Source organism: Lepus europaeus, chromosome 14 (genome assembly GCF_033115175.1).
Source record: "Lepus europaeus isolate LE1 chromosome 14, mLepTim1.pri, whole genome shotgun sequence".
Lineage (NCBI taxonomy): Eukaryota > Metazoa > Chordata > Mammalia > Lagomorpha > Leporidae > Lepus > Lepus europaeus.
In genome coordinates this window covers 61,862,915-61,887,975 of record NC_084840.1, presented here as the reverse complement: position 1 = coordinate 61,887,975, position 25,061 = coordinate 61,862,915, and the positions used below count along the sequence as shown (strand labels likewise).

Here is a 25,061-nt window from a genome sequence, read left to right as displayed (position 1 = left end):
ATCTGTTACCCAAATGAGAGACATGCCTGTGACATTGGTAGTCAAATGATGCCCAAAGTCTATGAATAGCTCACTGTTATATATTATATTCCCAAAGAACTATAGACTTTTTATTTATAGTTTGTTTGTTCTTAATATTCCTATAATTCTATAGGTTTGAGTATCAGCTTGAAATTCCCAATTTTATCAACTAGACAAAAAAAAAATAAGCAAAGAAACAACAGAGCAAATCTACACTGTGAACCAAATGGACCTAATCAGTATCTATATCTACAGAATACACATTCTTTTCATCATTGCATGGAATGTTTTGTAGGATAGACCACATGCTAGGTCATAAAACAAGTCTCAAAATTTTTTTTTTAAAAATTGAAAGCATACCATGTATGTTTTCTTATCACAATGGAATTATGCTGGAAATTAACAACTTAAAAACTCTAGAAAGTGTACAAACAACATGCTCCCAAAGAACAATGGGTCATAGAAGAAATCAAAAGGGAAGTAAAATAAATTCCTAGAAATTAAGGAAAGTAATAACATAACATATCAAAACTATGGGATACAGCAAAAGCATTGTTAAGAAGAATGTTTATTGCAATTGGTGCCTACATCAAGAAATTAGAAAGGCATCAAATAAAGGAGCTGTCAATCCATCTCAAGGACCCAGAAAAACATCAGCAAACTGAACCCAAAACTAGTAGGAGAAAAGAAATAATTCAAATTAGAGAAAGAATAAATACAAAAATCAATACATAAGATCAGTGAAACTAAAATCTTTTTTTTTTTTTGAAAAATAAGCAAAATTCACACACCATTGGCTCAACTAACCAAAAAGGGGGGTGTGTTTGGTAGAAGAAGCCCCAAATTAATAAAACCAGAGATGACAAAGGAAATGTTAAAATGGATACCCCAGGAAAAAAAAAAAGTCATCAGGAATTACTACAAACAGTTGTTTGCCAATAGATTGCAAGATTTCTAGATTACAAGATCAAGAAGAAATGGATAGATTTCTGGGCACATACAATCTAACAAAATTGAGTCTTGATGTTAAAAACTTAAATAGACGAATAACCAAGATGATGAATGAATCAGTAATAAACACTCTCCCAACAAAGGAAAGCCTGGGGCCAGATGACTTCATTGCTGAATTTTACCAAACTTTTAAAGAATTCATTCTGGCTGGCGCCGCGGCTCAATAGGCTAATCCTCCGCCTAGCGGCGCTGGCACCCTGGGTTCTAGTCCCGGTCGGGGCACCGGATTCTGTCCCGGTTACCCCTCTTCCAGGCCAGCTCTCTGCTGTGGCCAGGGAGTGCAGTGGAGGATGGCCCAAGTACTTGGGCCCTGCACCCCAAGGGAGACCAGGAGAAGCACCTGGCTCCTGCCATCAGATCAGCGTGGTGCGCTGGCCGCAGCACACTGGCCGCCGCCGCGGCCATTGGAGGGTGAACCAACGGCAAAGGAAGACCTTTCTCTTTGTCTCTCTCTCTCTCTCACTGTCCACTCTGCCTGTCAAAAATAAAAATAAATAAATAAATAAAAATATAAAAAAAAGAATTCATTCTGATTCTTCTCAAACTATTCAAAACAGTTCAAAGGGAAGGATCTTCCCAAAATCTACGAAGCCAGTATCACCTTAATTCCAAAACTAGAAAAAGATACAACAGAGAAAGAGAACTATAGACCAATATCCATGATGAAAATAGACACAAAAATCATCAGCAAAATATGAGCTAATTGAACCCAATAACACATCAGAAAGATCATTCATCCAGACCAAGTGTGATATATCTCAGGGATACAGGGATGGTTCAACATACATAAATCAATATTAACAAGTTGAAGAATAAAAACCATATGATTATCTCAGTATATGCAGAGAATGCATTTGATAAAATATAACATCCTTTCATGAAAAAATTCTTAAGCAAATTGGGTATAGAAGGAACATGTCTCAACAAAATCAAGGCAATATATGACAAACCCACAGCCAACATCATATTGAAAGAGGAAAAGTTGGAAGCATTTCCACTGAGACTTGGAACCAGACAAGGATACCAACTCTCACCATGCTATTCAATGTAGTTCTGGAAGTTTTAGCCAAAGCCATTAAAGAAAAAGAAATAAATGGGGTACACATTGGAAAGGAGAAAGTCATATTATCACCATGTGCAGAAGACATGATCCTATGTGATAGGGAAGCCAAAAGACACCACCAAAAGACTATTGGAACTACTAAGAGAGCTTTGTAAAGTTGCAGGATATAATATCAACACATAAAAATCAATAGCCTTTATATACACAGACAACACCATGGCTGAGAAAGAACTTCTAAGATCAGACCTATTCACAATAGCTACAAAAATTTTAAATATCCTGGAATAAATTTAACTAAAGATATGAAAGATCTCTACAATGAAAATTACAAAACATTAAAGAAAGATGTAAGAAACACGAACAAAGGAAAAATCTTTCATGTTCATAGATTAAAAGAATTAATATCATCAAAATATCCATATTACCAAAAGCAATTTTCAGATTCAATGCTACCCTAATCAAAATACCAAGAACATTCTTCTCAGATCTGGAACAAAGGATCTTAAAATTCATATGGAAATGCAAGAGACCCTGAATAGCTAAAGCAATCTTAGACAACAAAAATAAAGCCAGCAGCATCACAATACCAGATTTCAAGACATAGTACAGGGCAGTTATAATCAAAACAGCCTAGTATTGGCACTAAAATAGACATGAAGACCAATGGAATAGAATAGAAACCCCAGAAATCAATCCAAACACCTACAACCAACTAATCTTTGGCAAACGAGCTAAAATCAATCCCTGGAGAAAGGGCAGTTTCTTCAGCAAATGGTGCTGGGAAAATTGGATCTCTGTGTGCAGAAGTGTATAACAAGACTCTTAGCTTATACCTTATACAAAAGTGAACTCTTAAAAAAAAAAATGAACTCAAAGTCGGTCAGAGATCTAAATCTGTGGCCTGATACCATCAGTTTACTAGAGTTAAACATCGGGAAACTCTGCAAGACATTGGTATAGGCAAAAAATTCTTGGATACAACCCCAGAAGCACAGGCAATCAAAGCAAAAAATAGACAAATGTCATTATATCAAGCTAAGATGCTTTTGCACTGAAAAGGAAACACTCCATAAAGTGAAGAAGAAACTGACAGAATAGGAGAAAATATTTGCAAACTATGAAAGATAAACGATTAATATCCAGAATTTAAAAAGACATCAAGAAACTTAAGAGTAAACCAATTTATTTGAGAAATGGGCAAAGGACATAAGCACACATTTTTCAAAGAATGAAATCCAAATGATCAACACACACATGAAAAATGCTCCAACTCACTAGCTAAATCGTAACCACAGTGAGGTTTCATCTCATTCCAGTAAGAATGGCTATCATCCAAAAATAAAAAAATAAGAAATGCTGGTGAGATTTTGAATAAAAGGTACCCTGTACACTGTTGGTTGGAATGTAAACTAGTACAACCATTATGAAAAACAGTATGGAGATTGCTCAGAAATTTTAAAATAGATCTGCAATATGACCCAGCCACCCCACTCCTGGGAATTTACTCAATGGAAATGAAATCAGCCTGTGAAAATGTTATTTGTACCCCCATTTTTTTTTCATTTTAATTCACAATAGCTGTTATGGAATTAACTCAGATGTCCACCAACTGATGATTGGATAAAGAAAATATAGTGGGTAAAGATCATGTAGTATATATGCAACACTATGGAATACTACTCAGCCATAGAGAATGAATCCTGTCTTTTGTAACAAAGGGATGCAATTGGAAACCATTATGCTTAGTGAAATCAGCCAGTCTTAAAAGGGCAAATATATTTTCTCTGATATGTTGTGGTCAATGTAGAATACAAAAAAATGTGTGTGGATAAAGTGGACATCTTGTGATTTGATTTTAACTGTGGTCTTTCTACTTTTTACTTGTTGAGTATTATCGTTAATGGTGCTAAGCCTGTGATTATGTAGTGGATTTAAATCATGTTTTTGCAAAAATTAAAGAAAAGGAAGGAAGGAGGAGGATTGAGGGAGGAAAAGAAATATGGTTACCTTCTTAGAATTGATTGCGTGAAATACATTAAATCTGTTCTCTTTATATATAAAGTTATTTAATTTCTTTGTTCCTCAGCTTTTTAACATAGAAACAGCAAACTGATATTCATTTCACACATTGTTGTGAATATAATTAATAGTTTTAAATTAGGTCAAACACTCAGTACATAGTAAACATTCAATAAGTGCAAGTTATTGTTACATCAGGTAAAGCGGTTTAGATAAGTAGATAAGTATAGCATCCTGTACTGGTATACTTTTCAAAGTATATACACACACACACACACACCCCTTTTTTTTTGACAGGCAGAGTGGACAGTGAGAGAGAGAGACAGAGGGAAAGGTCTTCCTTTTTTCCGTTGGTTCACCCCCCAATGGCCAATACGGCTGGCGTGCTGCGGCCAGCGCACCGCGTTGATCCGAAGCCAGGAGACAGGTGCTTCTCTTGGTCTCCCATGGGAGTGCAGGGCCTAAGCACTTGGGCCATCCTCCACTGCACTCCCGGGCCACAGTAGAGAGCTGGACTTGAAGAGGAGCAACTGGGACAGAAGCCGGCACCCCGACCGGGACTAGAACCCAGGGTGCCAGCGCTGCAGGTGGAGGATTAGCCTATTGAGCCGTGGTGCTGGCCAAAGTATACACCCCTTTTTAAGATTTATTTTATTTATTGATTTGAAAGGCAGAGTTACAGAAGATCTTCCATCTGCTGGTTCACTCCCCTAATAGCCACAGTAGCCCGGTGGGGTACGGCCAAGCCAATGCCAAGAGCTAGGAGCTTCTTGGTCTCCACATGGATGACAGAGACCCAAGCCTCTGTGTCAGTAAATCAGATACGAAGCATTTTAATACATGAGATATGGAAAATTGGTTCTACTTCTGGACATTCAGTGTAATTCCCCAGAGTAAGAGTTTAATAGTTGGTGGTTATATGATTTTATTTAATCAATCATAGGGAAGTTTTGGAATCTGGCTTAGCCTAGGTATGTAGACTTTACTGATGTGAAGAACCTGTGGGATTTGTAGTTCAGAGATCTAAGTTTGAATCCCAGCACTATCACTTCTGACATCTGAGACCTTTCTTGTTATATCACTCTCTGTGCCTCATTTTCCTCATGTTTCCTGCCTGCCATTTAGAGATAAGATCCAGTGGCTTTGGCATATAAACAAAACCAATTTTCCATATCTCATTTATTAAAATGCTTTATATTTAATTTACTGAAATGATTTTTTCCCTTAATACTCTTATGTATTTTCTCTTTGTTTTACAACGTTACACCTTCAGGAGACAGTTTTCTCCCAGATGTTTTCACTTGCATTTTTGTGAGTTGAATCTTTTCTGACTCATATTTCCTAAGCCTTTTTAGACCTTCGAGAATATTTGCCATAAATTACAGCATGTTAAAATTATATTTCTCATGGTATCTGAAAGTGCCTAATATTTTTGTTAAACACAATCAATGCTTAATATTTACATAGTTGTGCAATCTTGAACTTTAAATGGACTTTACAGGTCATTATAGGTATTTTGAGTAAATATGGTACATTAGATTATTAGTGACAGTTTTATAAAAGTATTCTCAGAACTGCGGCATTCCTCTGAGTTGTGTACCTAGTTGTTTATCTTCTATATCTCAAATACCAGTGAACTGGTATTTTCTTTTTTTTTTTCTTATATTTTCCATCATTTCCCTCCGCTTTTCTTTCCTTGTAATTAGGACAATTTGGTAAACTCAGGGCATATAGTTTGAAACATTTTGAAATCTTCATTTTGGAAATGAATCTGAAATTAGAATTTATAAATTTCAGAAGCCTTCGACTCTTCTTTGCATTACAGTTTCAGCCTTCTATGAAGCATATTAGAATCTTGTAATTTAGGATTACTGATAAATCTGCTGAAGTGGTATCTAGAGTTCTAGTATGTCTCAATCTATTATAGCCACGGGGATTCAATAAAATAGAAAGTTGAAGAAATTATAATTGAAAAGGAGAAAGTAAAATAACTTTTGATGTTTTAGTTTATCAAAGAAAATCTTCTTGGTTATTTATGTGATGCTTACATTCTAGGTAATTAAGTATAGCATTTGTTCTGTGTTCCGTATCTAACAAGCTATGGTTCTTTAATTCCTAGTATACCAGGAAAAAAAATACTTACCACCATCACTATTTACTATCTGTGTCCAGTAGACCTTTGTTACATATATATGTATCATATAACATATATGTATGCATATGTAAGTATTTGTATATGTAAAATTTGAAAACAACCTGAAATTTTAATGAAAAATTAGATATGACATTTCAAATTTTTATCCCAAGTTGTCCTGATTTTGAAAAGTACATGGTATACAAAAGTGGTCAATTTATTTGACTGCAGCTAACTGCCCATACATTGCCATATATTCACCTGGGGCTCACATACATCCATTTTGTAAATACTGATTTCCATATTTCAAAGACAGTTTTAATTGATTCTAACTTATAATTTATGGTTATTCTTGGCTCTTGCATGGTTAAAGTACAGCTTTTTAAAAACTTTAACATCTTCCCATTTTAAGAGGATGACCGGCTTCTTTTTTCCATAATAGTAAAACATTTCTTATTTTTTATTTATAAACAGAAGGTCAGTCTAGAAGATTCATCTATTATAATCTTCATCTCTCTTTTTTTGAGATTATTTATTTATTTATTTGGAAGGCAGAGTTACAGAGAGAGAGAGAGACAGAGAGAAAGGTCTTCCATCTGCTGGTTTACTACCAATGGCTGCTATGGTTGAAGCAAGGCCTATCTGAAGCTAAGAGCCAAAACTTTTTCTCGGTCTCCCATGTGGGTACAGTTACGCAAGCACTTGGGACTTCTTCCACTGCTTTTCCCAGGCCACAAGCAGAGAGCTAGATCAGAAAAGGACACGAACTGGCACCCATACGGGATGCCAGCACCACAAGCAGAGGCTTAGCCTACTATGCCACAGCACTAGCCCCTATCTTCACCTTGAAGCAGTCCGAGAGTTTTGCTTATGATATTAATTTCATCATTATCAGTTTACAGAGCTGGTATCTCTTTGTATTTATGTTATGATTGTGAAATATCTGTCTCCTTCTATTTGCCTTTATGGACATTAAATAGAAATTTCAAATTTTCAGCTGTGCTCTTGGATCACTCAAACAAGAAAAGATAGTGTCTCCAGAGGTCTTTTATATATTCCTGGAAATATGATAGAGTATTTTGGGTATTGCAATATGAAAACTGAAGGATGATATTAATTATTTGTGGAAATTGTATTAATTTTAGTATTTTGGTAAAATTAAAATATCCTGTATAAAACCAAACTTCATGGGGCTGGTGCTGTGGCACAGTTGAGTTAAGCTGTGGCCTGTAGTACTGGCATTTCATATAGATGCTAGTTCAAGTCCTGGCTGCTCCACTTCCAATCCAGCCCCCTGCTAATGTGCCTGGGGAAGCAATGGGAGATGAACTAAGTCCCTGGGCCCCTCCCTGCACTCAAGTGGGAGACCTGGGAAGAAGCTCTGGCTCCTGGCACTGGCCTGGCACAACCCTGTGCATTGCAGCCATCTGGAGAATGAAGCAGCAAATAGATCTCCCGCTCACTGTCTCTCCCTCTTTCTGTCTCCCCTTCTCTCCCTCTATAACTCTACCTTTCAAGTAAATAAATTAAAAAAAAAAAAAACTCACCATTTTCTTGTTTCCTTTTTTTTTTGTTGTTGCTCACTAAAAGGTTTAATATTTTATGTGGCTTGATTTGTTGCTTGCAATGTTATTCTGTTGGATAGCACTGTTCTGAGTAGCTCTGTTATTCTTTTATTATTTTGGTCACTTTCAGCATTGTTAGAAATAATTGTCAGGATGATGCAATAACAGAATTTCAACATACAGGGAAAATATGTATCTTAGATTCATGAAGGGATCCGGAGGACCCCTATGGCAAATGCAAAACACAGTGTTCCATTCTTTTTTATAAGTTAATTTTCTTTCCGTTCTCTGAAACAATTCTAAGAATATGAATGTCAATTCTCACAGGTAGTTGGTATTTTCCAAAAGAAGCTAAAATTGTATCCAGTGAATTCTGATGATGTATTAGGAGTTAAATATTTTACATTTTATACTTACCAGCTCCAGTTGGAATTTTCCAAAAGAAGCTAAAATTGAATCCAATGAATTCTGATGGTATATTAGGAGTTAAATATTTGTACAGTTTATATTTACCAGCTCCAGAGTAGGAGCTTTTGTTGGCATGATTTTTAGGGATGATTCTAAGTGCCTAAATTTATCTTGGTAGCACTGGGTTATTTTTGTGTTTTCAATGAGAGTGACAAAAGGGCTTAATATGAAATAATTTATCAGTCTATAGGATGCATGGCACATCTTATGGTACACAAGATGCATTAGCCACCATATGTGTATTTTTAAATAGATTTGAAAATATATTTCTCCAATTGTAAGAAATAATACTGCATGTGTAACTGAGCATCTTTTCTTTTTTCCTTATAGACTTTTGTGAATGATGTAAGGATTCCAGAACAGACTTATATCACATTGAAACTTGAAGATAAGCTGAGATTTGGATATGATATCCTTATATGGCTTTGTGTATTTATTAAATTTATTCAAAAATATGTACTCTGGTGTAAATGAACATTTCTTTAGACATAAAAATTCATAGGGTAGGTATGCTAGAAATCTCTGTTTATTGGGTACCTCCCCATACTAAAGCACTATCTATTTTAAAATGATATTTTTGTTGTTGTTACTATGCCTGTTCCTAAAAATAATCCTGGAAAAGTTGATGACTCTATTTTCTCTGAGTCGCCGCACCTCCCCCATTCTGTGTAGTTTCACTAACAAGCTCCCTGCAGTGCTATTGCATATATAATTTGGGTATCAAGAATACAGCTGGGGTTTGTCCAGCCCAGGGATTATTTTCAATGCAATCCACCCCCTAGGAGAAATGTAAGAATATAAACCTACTTTTTCTTCCATTCCTACACTTAACTCTGTTTTACATATTTTACAACTAAACTGCCTATTGAATTCAGACTTTTCATTATCCCAAGTCTTCTAAGATAGACTATTCCCGATTAAGCACATTGTACCTTCAGTGTGTATTTAAGATTTCTTGTATTAAAAATAGGAGTCTGAAAACATAGACATGACTGTATTATGGAATATAAGGCAGAATAATTGGTCACTAGTGAAGATAAAGGATGTGATTGAAGAAAAATAAAAATATAATTTTTGAACAAGAAATTTTGTGAAAAGAGCCTGTTTATATATAAATATATTCTGAATTTCTTTCTTAGCTTTTTAATTAACTATGTTTATCTGGACTTTCAAAATGAAGAATGTATTTAACATATTGACAGTTAGAATGAGCATTTGTTAATCTAGTAGAGAAATATCTCAAATATCATTGTTGCTCAAAGTAAGAAGTGATTCCTTGAAATCTTTGGAAAATAAAAATTTAAATAAATGTTTAAGGTCAAGCATTTGGCCTAGTGCTAGACACCAATGGGAACATCTACATCGTGTATCAGAGTTTCTGGGAGTCCTGGTTACACTTCTGATTCTGGCTTTCTGCTAATGCACACCCTTGGAGGCAGCAGGTCATACTTGTGTCCCTGCCGTGAACAAGGGAGACCTGGATGGGGTTCCGGCTCCTGTCTTTGGCATGGCCCAGCTCCAGACTTTGCAGGTATTTGAGGGGTGAAGGAGCAGATGGAAGTGTCCCCCTTGCACCACCAGTTTGTCTGTCTCTATCTCTGTCTCTCAGGTAAATAAACAAATAGAAAATTTTAAAGTTTGTATCACATTTTACAGTGTTTCTACTTGTAGAGCCAAACAAGTATACTAAAGGACAACTAATGCTTATTTTTTATATACTTTAAATCAGGAAAAAGTCGCATAAAATGATTAAGAGCACCAAAGCCTGATGAATGAGTCATTTTCTACCAGTTTAAATTTCAGCAGTAAACAATCACAAATATAATTTGAATTTCATTACTTTTGCTATCTTTGACATCAGCTATTTCAAAACATGAGCAAACATTAGGAAAGTTTGGTTTTTAATAAAGCTATAAAGTTAACTTTGGATTTTAAATCAAGAAAAGGCTATTAAATAATAATTTAGGGTTTTCCGGATTGTATAGTAATTTTTTAGTTGTGAACTAAAATTTCTTTTTTATATACCAACTTATGTATGTTGAGAGTTGCTAAAACACTTGTTTTGTCCCAAATTTTCTCTGAGTTGTACAGAGTTGAGCCAGAGCTACTGTTCAAATGCCCAGGTGAGGCTCAATTAATTTCATTAAAATAGCATCCTATATTGCTTCTGATTTTGAGTCTTAAAATTTAATCCCATGGGATGAATTTTAAAAGAAAATTATATATATATATTTTTTACATGTTTCTTTTTAAATTTTATTTTTATTAGTATAAAGAGAACAGATTTCATGTGTTTTATAGATACAGTTCTAAGAAGATAGCCATACTTCCTTTGCCCCTCTCTCCAACCCGCCCTTCCTTTTTTTCTTATTTCCCCTTAATTTTTGCAATAACATATATTCTATCTCCTTTATAATCACAGGTATATTTATCTGTTTCTATATAAAGCTATACTACAATGAAGAAATTGTTGTCCTTTTCATTGTAAAATTAATCTTAATAGCCAATCAGTAAACTGTTGTACCTTAGGGTGGAAAACTAACTAAAGTGCTTTAACAATAGAAAGAACACTTTAACATGAATTGAGAATAGGATTAGGAAACATAGTTTATCAGAAGTGCTTTTTCATAACTAGAAAAGTTAAATGATTAAGAAAAGCATGTCGTTAGTAAATATTCAAGTTTTAAAATTGATAAACTCATAAGGGGTACTGAAATGCTGCTATAATCAGGATAAACTTCAGAGAGTGGTAATAAATTTACAAGTGGCCAAAAATCTGGCAGATAAGTAATAGGGCCAGAATGCATCAACCCTAATAAGCTATTATAAGGATTTTGACTTTTATTCTGAGTGAAATAGGACGCTCTTGTAGGTTTTTGATCCAGGGAGTGATAGGATGCGAGCTGCATATCTAAGGAGGTCATCTGGCTAATCCTTTTTAAAGAAGACCAAGGCGGAGATAGAGATGAAAAGGGAGACTAGTTAGGAAGCAATCGCAGTAGCAGAAGTAAGAATTAAAGGAGACTTGGACCAAAGAGATAGAAGTGGCACACGGTCATGCTCATTACTTTTTACATTTCCATGGCTGCTTTCCCTCTATCACAGCAGAATTGACCAGTTGGCAGTCGAGACCATGTGGCCTTAAACTTCTAAAATACTTAATATCTGGACTTTTTCAGTTTCCTAACCTCTGCTGTAACAAGTGACTCATGAATCATGAGGTTGTCCAGCCTGACTGTGGGTAGCTGGTACTTTTTCTGATCTTTTGTGAGAAGTGAGCATTCTCACTTCTACTACCATCAGGTGGCTCTTGTGGAGCTCTTGGTAATTTTTTAAAATATCCTGGTTAGTACCCTCAACTGAACAACTGAGTAAGGCTCTGAAGATCTTTTCTTCAGGACCCAGCCTTGTGAGCTCTCATCATGTTGGTCCACCTGGACTTTCAACTTCGTTTCTAAGAAAATAACCATCCTTACTTCCAACTTTACTTCCTTCACAGCTCAGGGAGTCTGCTAGGCTCTGCCTCGATTAGGATTTACAGTGTGACCCAGAAACCCTCAGCGTAGTGAGTTGAGGCAGTGATTGGACTTACCTTGATTTGTTTCTTTTCTACTAGAGATTTTTCTTTGTTACTTGATGCTAATTGTTTTGTAAAACATGGCTTAATATACTTTACCCATATTTTGGTTGTTTTAGGTGGAAGAATAAATCTTAATTCTTTTTCTGCATCTTGTCCAGAAGCAGAAGACTGAGAAGTTGGTTTTAGACATGTTGGAAATTCAGGTTGAATCTAGAGGGAAGCATAGGCTAGAAACAAGCACTGGAAAATTCTCATTTTGTAAATAATATTTAAAATCTTGAAATTGAATAAGCTCACCAAGGGAATGGATATATATCAGTAAGAGGTGCAAGGATCTAAACTTGCTACATTCTAATGTTAAGAGGTACCTGGGATGGCCAGCGCTGCTGCTCACTTGGCCCGGGAAGGCAGTGGAGGATGGCCCAAGTGCTTGGGCCCTGCACCCGCATGGGAGGCTAGGAGGAAGCACCTGGCTCCTGGCTTCAGATCGGCGCAGTGCGCTGGCCGTAGCGGCCATTTTGGGGAGTGAACCAATGGAAAAAGGAAGACCTTTCTCTCTCTCTCTCTCTCTCTCACTAACTCTGCCTGTCAAAAAAAAAAAAAAAAAAAAAGGTATCTGGGATATGGAGACAATAGGGAGGAACCACTGATGAGCTAGGAGGAAAAGCAGTTTAACTTGGTTTCCATTTTTGGTGATAAATCATTCAAATATCACTTAAATACCTAAAATCTCAAAATCTTCATCATCACCCCAATCATATAAGTCATGATAAGTATAAAATCCAATACCTTCTTTAAAATTGGGATTGGTATCTTTCACCTAGAAATGCCTGTTATAACTATATTATGACCCACAAATGATTGAGTTAGTCTTCTTAGAAACAAAGTGGAAAAAAAATACATTGTCATAGCATCTGAAATCATGATTAATCTATATTTTGAATATTACATGTAGCACTGTTTGCCAGGAAGTCCAGATTATAATTCTAATGACCCGGGGGAGTGAAACATAAGTAAGTATTGAGGTAGGCCTTGTGGTGCTGTGGGTTAAGCTACAACTTGGGATGCCAGCACCCCATATCAGAGATCCGGGAATCAAGTCCTGCCTCCGCAGTCCAACTTCCTACAAATGCACATGCAGGGAACCAGCAGATGATGGCCCAAGTACTTGGGTCCCTGTTATCCACCTAGGAGACCTGGATGGCATTCCTGGATCATAGCTTCAACTTGACCAAGTCCTGGCTATTGCAAGCTTATGGGGAATGAACCAGAGGATGAAAGATCTATCTCCTTTTCTCTTTAAAGTAAGCAAAATAAACTTTAAGAAAATCCAGGATTTTCCTTGCATGCATTAAGATATTTTTCTGATTAGTGTGACTGATACCCATGACAAAATATGAATGTACTTTCCAAATTTCATAAAAGGAAGTTATTTCTCAAAGCTTAAAATAATAAAATTTTAAAAATTAATGGAGATGAACTGTTGGATCAATAAATGAGATGACAGAAGAAAAGTTAAAATCCATTACTTTAGGGGGCCAGTACTGTGGCACCGCTGGTTAAGCCATAGCCTGCAGCGCCAACATCTGGGTTCAAGTCCCAGCTGCTCCACTTCTGATCCAGCTCCCTGCATGTGGCCTGGGAAGCAGTGGAAGATGGCCCAAGTGCTTGGGCCCTGCCTCCCATGTGGGAGACCCAAAAGAAGCTTCTGGATGCTGGCTTTGGCCTGGCTCAGCCCTGGTCATTGTGGCCATTTGGGGAGTGAACCAACAGATGGAAAATTGATCTCTGTCTCCCCTTCTCTCCCTCTCTCTAACTATGCCTTTCAAATAAATAAATCCTTTTTTTTTTTTTTTTTTTTTTTGACAGGCAGAGTGGACAGTGAGAGAGAGAGAGAAGGGTCTTCCTTTGCTCACCCTCCAATGGCTGCCGCAGCCGGCGCACCGCGCTGATCCGAAGCCAGGAGCCAGGTGCTTCTCCTGGTCTCCCATGGGGTGCAGGGCCCAAGCACTTGGGCCATCCTCCACTGCACTCCCTGGCCACAACAGAGAGCTGGCCTGGAAGAGGGGCAACCGGAACAGAATCTGGCACCCCGACCGAGACTAGAACCCAGTGTGTCGGCGTCGCAAGGCAAAGGATTAACCTATTAAGCCACGGCGCCGGCCATAAATAAATCATTAAAAATAAAAGTCAGTTACTTGGAAAAAAAAAAACAAAACTATGCTTCTATAGAAAAGCGTCTTCTACAAGTGGAAAGATGTCCACTTCCTAAAAAGAAATAATTTGATAAAATTTTAAGAAAAATTAAGCAGCTACATAAAATCTTCCCCTTGGAAAGTTTTTTGCCATTAATTTTCTTAACCAGTGGCATTTTCTAGTACATGCCCTGTTAATACAGTGTGGAATGTAATTTAGCATAATCATATTTTATTAATTATAATTAAATAAGAAATTTTCCAAATTATGAGGAAAAACGAAAGAGAAAAATATTTTGGATATTTTAAGAATTTTAAGGATAGCTTTAATATATATTTATGTGTGTAATACATTAACATCAGTTGGAAAAATGCATTTTCCATTTTTTTTGACAGAGTGGACAGTGAGAGAGAGAGAGAGAGTAAGGTCTTCCTTCCATTGGTTCACCCCCCAATAGCCGCTGTGGCCGGCACGCTGCGCTAATCTGAAGCCAGGAGCCAGGTGCTTCTCCTGGTCTCCCATGCGGGTGCAGGGCCCAAACACTTGGGCCATCCTCCACTGCACTCCCAGACCACAGCAGAGAGCTGGACTGGAAGAGGAGCAACTGGGACAGAAGCTGGCGCCCTGACTGGGACTAGAACCCGGGGTGCCAGCGCTGCAGGGGGAGGATTAGCCTATTGATCCGTGGTGCCAGCCTCATTTTCCATTTTTGCATCAAATTTTAATCAAGTCTTCTCATTTAACGTCAGTATCACAAGAGTCATGATTATTTAGTAGTGTCATAGTTTTTCAGTATCTTTTTTTTTAAAGATTACGTATGTATTTGAGAGGCAGAGTTACAGATAGAGACAGGGAGAGAGAGAAGGTCGTCCATTGGCTGGTTCACTCCCAATATCGCTGCAATGATCTGAGCTGGGCTTATCTGAAGCCAGAAGCAAGGAGCTTCTTCCAGGTCTCTCACATGGGTGTAGGGGCCAAGCATTTGGGCCATCCTCTACTGCTTTCCCAGGTCATAAGTAGGGACTTGGACTGATGCCCCTATGGGATGCTGGTGCCATAGGTGGATGCTTAGCCTAGTACGCCACAGCACCAGCCCATAGTTTTTCAGTGTTAATGCTCATGTAAATTATTTGACTGTGTGATACTTTTTAAAATTGTTTATCCTAAGCAACAAAGGCTCATTAGGTAGTATTAGGAAAAATTTTAAAATGTCACCGTTTCTTGTGATAGATATCACCCTAACGCAAGGGTGGGGAACTCCCAGTCTGCAGAGCATAGGGGACCTACAAAATAATGGTCTTGCCCGCCAAGGCAACAGCAGGCAGAATTTGAAATTCAATAAATCTATTAACAGAGTAATTTTTAAATCAATGTTGTATGCAAATGATGTTATAACTATCCAAATGGCTCATGGCAGAAAGTTCCCCAGTCCTGCTTAATGGAATAACTTAATGACTTAATTTTTAAAATGGCTTTTGACACTGTGTTCACTATGATTATCTATCACTTCACGTTTTAAGGCCATACCCCTAGGAAAAGCTAAAATTGTCATTACAATAAAGAGGGGGTGTCCAAGAGCATATTAACAGAATGCAGGTGTACCTCCATGATCTTTCTTTTAGAGAAACATTTACTGAATGAATTGAACATAGGGATGACTTGGAATAGCAATCATCGTCTTAAATAAGTGAGGGATTAACCAACAAAGTTGTTTTTTTTTTTTAAGATTTATTTATTTATTTATTTGAAAGAGTTGCACAGAGAAGAGAGGCAGAGAAAGAGAGAGAGGGTTCTTCCATCTGCTGGTTCACTCCCCAATTGGCTGCAGTAACCACAGCTGTGCCGATCCGAGGCCAGGTGCCAGGAGTTTCCTCTAGGTCTTCCCACTTGGGCTTGGGCCATCTGCTTTCCCTTGCCATAACAGAGAGCTGGATGGGAAATGGAGCAGCTGGGACTTGAACTGGCGCCAATACAGGATGCTGGCACAGCAGGCAGCGGCTTTACCCACTACCTCATTTTTTTTTTTTTTTTTTTTGACAGAGTGGACAGTGAGAGAGAGAGAGACAAAGAGAAAGGTCTTCCTTTGCCGTTGGTTCACCCTCCAATGGCTGCCGTGGCTGGCGCACTGCGCTGATCTGAAGCCAGGAGTCAGGTGCTTCTCCTGGTCTCCCATGCGGGTGCAGGGCCCAAGCACTTGGGCCATCTTCCACTGCACTTCCTGGCCACAGCAGAGAGCTGGCCTGGAAGAGGGGCAACTGGGACTAGAACCTGGTGTGCCGGCGCCGCAAGGCGAAGGATTAGCCTATTGAGCTGTGGTGCCGGCCTAAAATTTTTAATAAATAATAATTTTAACTTTTTTAGCATTGCCATCATGAGCACTTACACCTCAGTTTTCATTTTTCTTGACTACTGAGTTAAAAACAGCTATCTAGCTCTGTGCCCACTGAGAAAATACCATCTTTGTAGATAAAACGGAGTAGAGCAGTCTGGTCTCATAGTTACATCTGGTCCTCAGGAAAATTCATGGCCTGATCAAAAGGATTCTTGAAGTTTCAGTTCCAAACGGCAGGAACCTTCCTGGAAAATAAGTGTTTGATCCTAGGAAGGATGACCCTTTTCAAGCTCTCCATGATGTGGAAGTGTCTGGGTATAGAGTAGACTAACCCTGGTGAACAGACTTTAAGCTCTGCCAGGAGGTAAATGTGAAACACCAGAAAGCCCTCACATTATGCTAAAATTATTAGTGTTTTCCATTGAACAACTACAAATGACTCTCAATTAATTCCAGGTAGCCACTGGTTTTTATTTCTGTTTTAAAGATTTACTTATTTATTTGAAAGGCAGAATGACGGGGAAGAGAGAGAGTGAGCAAGCTATCTTCCATCTGCTGGAGTCCCCACATGGTAGCAACAGCCAGGTCTAAGCCAGACAGAAGCCAGGAGCTCCATCTAGGTCTCTCATGTAGGTGGCAGGGCCCCTGTTATTTGGGCCATCCTCCACTGCTTTCCCAGCACATTAGCAGGGAACTGGATCAGAAGCAGAGCAGCCAGAACTCAAACTGGCTCTCTGATATGGATGTTGGCATTGCAGATGGTGGCTTAACATGCTGTGCCACAATGCCAGCCTATCAATTTTTTTAAAACTGTTTTTCTTCGAAAAATGTAAATGCTATTAATCTTCTTTAGCTGCTAATGTATTTCTTTCTTTCTTTTTTTTTTTTAGATTTATTTTGTATTTATTTGCAAGACAGAGTTAAAGAGAGAGGTAGAGACAGAGTGAGAGGTCTTCCATCTGCTGATTCACTCCCCAGATGGCCACAACGGCCAGAGTTGCGCCAATCCAAAACCAGGAGCCAGGAGCTTCTTCTGGGTCTCCCATGTGGATGCAGGGGCCCGAGGACTTGGGCCATCTTTTACTGCTTTCCCAGGCCATAGTAGAGAGCTGAATGGGAAGAGGAGCAGCCAGGACTAGAACTGGCGTTCATATGGGATGCTGACGCTTCAGGCCAGGGCTTTAACCTGCTGAGCCACAGCGCTATCCCCAGCTGCTAATGTATTTCTTGAGGGTAAACCAGAGTTACTAGACATCATTTTTTTTTTTTTAAGATTAATTTTATTTGAAAGGCAGAGTGAGAGAGAGGGAGAGATACCATCCATCTGCTGGTTTGCTCCCCAAATAACTGCAACGGCTGGGGCTGGGCCAAGCCAAAGCCAAGAGCTTGGATTTCTATCTGTTTCTCCCACGTGGATGCAGATGCCCAAGTACGTAGCTCACCAGTCACTGCTTTCCCAGACACAGTAGCAGGCATCTGGATTGGGAGCAGAATAGCCAGGCCTTAAACTGGCACTCCAATATAGGATGTTGCTCTGCCCTAGATATTTTTTCATTAAATATACTGACTTATGTGGATGTATTTCCATAATGTACAAGGAAAAATTTATCAGCACATGTATGTGAAAAAAAAGGAAAATTTTTATACATCAAAGCTTCAGGAAGAAATAAAAAGTGATAGCAAGTCTTGAACTTGAGATTTTGTTGATTAGATTCTTTTTTTTAATTTTCTCTCTCCAATTCTCATGCACTTATCTATAGAACTGGGAGAATTAATGGAATTCTTAAAAACTGGCTTTGTCATTTTTATAAGTAGCAACATAGACAAAATACTTGTTAGCAAGTGTAGTGCTTCTTTATGCTTATAAAGTCTTTTCCTTCAAATAGTCATGATTATTACAGCTTTTTACCCATGAGGCTTTTAATTGGTAAAGAAGAATAGAATTTCATACATGGTTATGAAAATCCTTTCATTACACAGTTAAGTAATGGTAGGAAATGCTATCTCTACTCTTTAGTGACTAGTTCATTCTAGTATATAGGGGTATTGTTCTTTTTGGCTTAATAATGAAAGCATTCATTATATCTAGCACTTGGTTCTAATCTGTGTAGAGTCAGTTGTTTTATAATGTAATATGGCCCTGATTGCAATTCATGGAGGAAGTGGGTGGTTGTATTTGCTTGTAAGGACCCTAATTATACCATTTATTTTACACTTGTAAAACAAACTTCATTTTTATCAATGTTTATGAATCTGAATAACCATATTTCTTCAGGATTTGCTGTTGGGAAATCACTGATGAGGTATTTCCTTTAACATTTTTGTGATTGTTTAGCAAAATAATATGATCCAGGTGTTTTTTCTTCAAAGTAGTCATATATTATTGTTGGTGAGAACTGAAAATGTCTTTTTCTTTTGATTAATTACCCAATTATTTGCTTCTTGAATGCCACTATTACTTAAGGGTAAAAATACATTGTGAGGGCAGTTATTTATCCTAAGGGTCAAGATGCCACTTGGGCTACCCACATCTCTTTGAAGTACCAGGGTTCAAGTTCTGACTCTACTTCTGATTCCAGTTTCCTGCTGATATACATCTTGGGAATGATGGTTTAAGTAGTTGGGTCCCTGCCACCCATCTGAGATAGCTAGAGTGAGTTCCTGGCTCCCAATTTTTGGGTTAATGTAGTCCAGCCTTGGCAACTGGGGGAGTGAACCAGTAGATGGGAGGTCCCTTGTCTCTCTCTGCCTTTCTACCTCTGAAATAATTTTTTTAGAAAATGAAGAAAAAGAAATAACTGATAGATTTTAAGGTTTTCGTATTTAAAAGTGAAAGTTTTGTAATTGTGAGAATATTTACACATTTAATTATTAAAGGAAATCTCATTCTATAATTACATGTAGAATTAAGACAATTTCTCAATTATGTAAGGTGACCATTTTAAGTTTTGTTAAAATTATATTCTTCCTTATCCCTGTTTACATACAAATCTTTTCACTGTAGTACGAGGAGAGATGAGGGTCCCTGAAGAAGCTCTTAAGGTAAAAGTTTTTCCTTCTTTTGTACACCCATCTTTAACTAGAGTGGATTTTACTCATGAATGTATCACTTGCATTTTTAAATGTTTTGTAGCATGAGAAGTTTACCATTCAGCTTCAGTTGTCTCAAAAGTCTTCAGAATCAGAATTATCAAAATCTGCAAGTGCCAAAAGCATAGATTCAAAGGTAGCAGATGCTGCTCCAGAAGTTCAGCACAAAGCTACAGAAGCCCTGAAGTCTGAGGAAAAGGCCACAGGTGAGTTCGCCTCTGTGAAAATGCCGTATTTAATGCTTGATTTTGAAGAAGTTGCATACTTTGTTCTTAAAAACTCGGCGATGCCCATATAAAAATGTTGTATATTAAAGGTTTCAGAGTATATTTCAGAACAGCCAGTGCTTTCATAGAAGGACATTAGTTATATGAATATAGAGTAGTTTTATGTAGGTATAACTTAATGTTTAAATATTTGAGAGAAGTATATAAAAGTATTTGAGGGAAATAAGTAGTTTGTTTTTTACCTTCTGAATTTTTTTCATGTTTGTATACATTTTCTTCTGAATTATAATAACAAATGAATTGAAAGGAAAAAAATTCCAATCCTAAAAATGCAAAGTCATCATAATATCACATAATTTATAGTTCTTGGAATTATAAAAATTACATTAAAAATCTTGTTCAGCCAGAAAAAGTTTTTTAAATTGATTGACATTTCCGTATTTGCCCAAATAAAAATCTGTTAACCATTACTTTAAGTGTGGTTACTATGTAGTACCCCTATACTTAAAAAAAAATAGAAAATGATTACTCGTGCCAAAATTTACTTTGGTTTAGCCTCAGTGAGCCGTTTCTGATCATACTGGTTTCATTCTTCCCTGGTTGATTATTGCCTGGTTTCAACAAACTTGTTCTACTAAGGCAACTGCCTGTTCACATATTCAAGTCAAAGGCCAAGTGTTATAAGTGGTTCAGTTATATACTAAAGAACTTAGAACTCTTTAACCAAAAAAACTACTGACATATAGTAGGTTATATTACTTAGATAACTAGCTAATGCAAATTTTCATTTATTTAGTCATATCAACATTGTGTAAAGTCTTAGACAAACACCAAATTACTCATCATAGAGTACTTTTAAGGTATCTAGACTACATTTGCTTTTTCATTTAATTAACCAGGCAGAAAATCCTAGCATTCTGCAAAAGTATATATATGGGGCCAGCGCCGCGGCTCAATAGGCTAATCCTCCGCCTTGCGGCGCCGGCACACTGGGTTCTAGTCCCGGTCAGGGCGCCAGATTCTGTCCCGGTTGCCCCTCTTCCAGGCCAGCTCTCTGTTGTGGCCAGGGAGTGCAGTGGAGGATAGCCCAAGTGCTTGGGCCCTGCACCCCATGGGAGACCAGGAGAAGCACCTGGCTCCTGGCTTCGGATCAGCGCAGTGCGCCGGCTGCGGCGGCCATTGGAGGGTGAGCCAATGGCAAAGGAAGACCTTTCTCTCTGTTTCTCTCTCTCTCACTGTCCACTCTGCCTGTCAAAAAAAAAAAAAAAAAAAAGGTATATATGTATATATATATACATATATATATATATATTTGTCTATTTCATCTGCTTTAGATAGACTTTTCCCACCTCTTTGCAGATATTTCTGCTGTGCCTCGTGGTACTCCGTTGTATGGACAGCCATCATGGTGGGGGGATGATGAGGTAGATGAAAAAAGAGCTTTCAAGTCTTCAAATGGCAAACCTGAAGAAAAAAGTCATGAAACAGGAGCATCAGGTAAAAAAATCTGACTATGACATAAAATGAGTATTTTGGTAATCATTTCAAATCTAACTTTATAAAAGAAATGACCTACTACTCCCATTTGGTAGAAAATAACTAATGAATATCTTAATGGCTTTGTTATTTTAATGTTACTTTCTTTGTTATGAATAATTATCGCATAAAGTATTAATTCTGGTATCTTTATAAAGCACACTAATTTAAAATATTTTTTGGCTTATGAAATTATTAAAATTGGAAAAATGGGTTAATTGTGTAACTCAGCATTTCAGGTATTTTTTAAAATACTTTTTAAGTGCATCAATTAGACAAAAATTATAGGTATGAACTAATTTTTGTTTTCATTGGATTCAAAAGCATGTATTTTTAAATGAATAGTTTCTACTGTGTTCAGAAATATAATATGAAATTACAACTGCTTTAAAACTTCATTCTGCCCAATTTGTTTGCTGTAATCCTGTTACAGCGACAGGATTAGCTGAGTTCAGCCAGAATGAAGACATAGTCCTGTGTCAAATTCTCAGATTAAGGAATATATTCTTTGGTTCATGGAGTGTTTCAGTTGTGAAGCCAGAAAATCAAGATTTGCACGAAATAAATGGAGATATCAGCTGTCTGTTACATAAGCACCTTGCTAAGAAATCATAGACGGAACAGGCAGTTTCGGTGATAACAGCAGATAAGGATCCAGAACTGATGGAATAACAATGGTCGTATGGAAGACTTAGTCTGACCTTGAGGCAAAGAAAAATGCAATCATAATTCTCATTTTGCTACCTTTGACCCAACTGTGTAAGATAAATAAGACATTTTTCTTAGCTGGAGAATAAGAACACTTGTTCTTTAGCTATGCTTTAATTTCAAGTCACATTACCAACTTGATCTTAGAGTGCACAAAACTGAATTTATCAGCTTTGCAAATAAATTGCATCACAGCTTCCCTGTTTCTGTCACCAATGCAGTTTTGTTCATGTCCAAGCATGAAGTATAAGTATTTTTATTTAGTATGCCTTCAGTTGAAATAACAGAAATGATATCTGACACTAAATCGGAAGGAAATGTTTTGATTCACATAACTGAACTCTGCCAGGGTTGTTCGTGCAACTTCTCAACAATGTGGTTGGCTAGCCAGTTTCTCTCCATCTTGATCTTGCTGTCCACAGTCGCTGCAACTCACAGGCTGTTTACAGACTGCAGTCAGAGATACGTGCTTCTTTGATCACATCCAACAGACAAGAGCAAAGGTTGCTTTCAGAAGACAGCATATAGAAGAAAAACTTTCCCAAAAGTTCTCAACACATTCCCCTCTTCATTGGCTTCTTACAAGTTTAGGACTGGGTCACCTACTTATTTCTGAACCAATCCCTAAGGCTTAATAAATTGCTCTTACACCAATCTTGCTAACCTTAAGGCTGAGTGTAGAGTTAGTTTTACCCTAGTGCACATGAACTGTGTCAAGGAACACCAGAGAATGATGGAGTCCTTTTAATAGAGAGAAAGAGGAAAATTATTGAATGGCAATCTAGAAGGTTTGCTTTATTTTGAGAATTTTGTGTCTTCCCATCCCTTTATCTTGTCTGAATGGTGTATTACCTATTTCTTCTTGCCTTTTTTCCCACTAAGTCATAATTTTACTTCCAGCCTCCTGTTTCAGCCCTCTGGCATTTCATTTTGTGTAACAGACTGAACTGATCTTTATTCTCATATTTTCAAGAAACTACAGTGATTGTCTCCTGCCAGCCAAACGGATTTTAAACTTTTTAAGTCTTCTATGTGGAAGTTTTCTGATTTGTTCCACTTAATCTAGTGATCCTTATATTCATAACCAGTTGATTTAATGCTTTCTCCTTGTGCATCCCCACATAAATTATGCATGTCTTGCCTGCTTTGCAACCAAAGACATAGGTACACATGTACCTATGTGGTACAGAATTCTAATGATATATCTGTGAATACAAATTGCTAATGTCATACTGTTTCATGCATTTTTTTGTGTGTATGCCTTCTCTACAACCAAAGTATAGATTTTACTTCAAAGACCATATGATGTACTATCATTGTGCCATTGGTACAGAGAGGAGGAAAAAGACTCTCTGTGAAAACACATCTGATTGTAATTATTTTCTGATTCTGAAAATAATTGTGTTAGTGGTTTTTACCCTTAAGAATTTATCCTTCAAAAAAAAAAGCAAAGTTATCCCTCCCCATCACACATTATTTCTGAAATCTGTAACTTCTAGAATATTATGAAGTATATATAATAGTCTTTATACAGAAAGCACACCATGATTTATATTAACACCTAACACTTCAGTGCTATTTACTTTATCCAAAAACTCTTCTAAATACTTTGTATACATTTAATTTTAAGATTTATTTTGAAAGTGTTAGAGAGGGAGAGATAGAGATCTTTAATCCACTGATTTACTCCCCAAATGGCCATAATGGCCAGCTCTGGGCCAGGTTGAAGACAGGAACCAAGATGTTCATACAGGTCTCCCACATAGAAGGCAGGGATCCAAACACTTGAGCCATCTTCTACTGTTTTTCCCAGGCCTTTTGCAGGGAGCTGGCTTGGAAGTGGAGCTGCCAGGACACGAACCAGTGCCCATGTGGTATGCCAGTATGGCAGCTGCAGCTTAATCTACTTTGTCACAATACCAGTCCTTTAATACATTTTTTTTTAAAAAAAGATTTATTCATTTATTTGAAAGGCAGAGTGACAGGTAGGGAGAGGCAGAGAATGATCTTCCATCTGCTGATTTACTCCCCTGATGGCCACAATAGCCAGGTCTGGGACAGGACAAAGCCAGGAGCCTGGAACTCCATCTGGTCTCCCACGTGGGTGACAGGGACCCAACCACTTGGGCCATCATCAACTGCCTTCCCAGGTCCATTAGCAGGGGAAGCTGGATAAGAAGCAGAGTAGCCACTGCGGGGAGTGGCACTTAGATATGGGATTTGGACTTCTCAAGACGCAGCTTAACCTGCTGAGCCACATCACCTACCCTGAAGTTAAACTCTTAAATAATTATCAGCTGTGTGTCTCAGCTTGTTGAGCATCATTTCTGTCAGATGACCAAAAGCTGTCTCATAATCCTGGGATTGTTTTTGATTAATAAGGAATTAAGCGGTTTATGTCTTGTGTTAAATAGTTTAAAGTGCCTTATCAGATACAGTTGATTAATAGCCTTCTGCTATTCTTTTACTTTGCTCTTTTTATTAGTACAAAGATGTTATTGTTTCGTATTTATTACTTGAATTTTTAAAAAAATACAGGATGAGGGAAACAATTCACTGACCTAGAATAATTTATAAAACAAGCAGAAATTGTACAATCATATTCAGAATATATGCCAACTGATATTTGATCATTTGAACACTTTTTTTTTTAAAAAAAGATTTACTTATTTATTTGCAAGTCAGAGCTACAGAGACAGAGACAGAGAAAAGAGACAGATGGAGAGCTTCCATCTGCTGATTTACTCCCCAAAGGGCCACAATGGCCAGGGCTGAGCCAGGCCAAAGCCAGGAGCCTAGAGCTTCATCGCGCTCTCCCAGGTGGGTGCAGGTGCCCAAGCACCCACTGCTTTTCTCAGACCGTTAGCAGGGAGTTGGATCAGAAGTAGAATAGCAGAGACATGAACCGGCACCAATAGGGGCTGCTGGTGTCATAGGTGGTGGCTTTAGCCACCATGACACAGCGTCAGCCCCTGAAGAAAGATACTTTAACAAACTTTTTAGAAGTTTTGAATTACAGAATATAGCTGGTTGATTCAGTAACTTATGTTCTAAGCATAATGTTTCAGTGAAAAAAAATTGATTTGCTGCTTGGATACCAATTTTTAGAAT

General features: G+C 37.6%; 1 protein-coding gene across 9 annotated transcripts in view; it reads left to right on the top strand.

Moving 5' to 3' along the window:
- The window catches only part of CEP170 (centrosomal protein 170), a 146,859-nt gene that overhangs the window by 40,061 nt on the left and 81,737 nt on the right, over positions 1–25,061 (top strand). For all 9 annotated transcript variants that reach the window (XM_062210705.1, XM_062210704.1, XM_062210703.1 and 6 more), the window contains exons 4-7: positions 8,612–8,693; positions 19,376–19,431; positions 19,523–19,685; positions 21,066–21,203. In XM_062210705.1, coding sequence (XP_062066689.1) covers positions 8,612–8,693; positions 19,376–19,431; positions 19,523–19,685; positions 21,066–21,203 — 439 coding nt within the window. The remainder of the gene's footprint in view (positions 1–8,611; positions 8,694–19,375; positions 19,432–19,522; positions 19,686–21,065; positions 21,204–25,061) is intronic.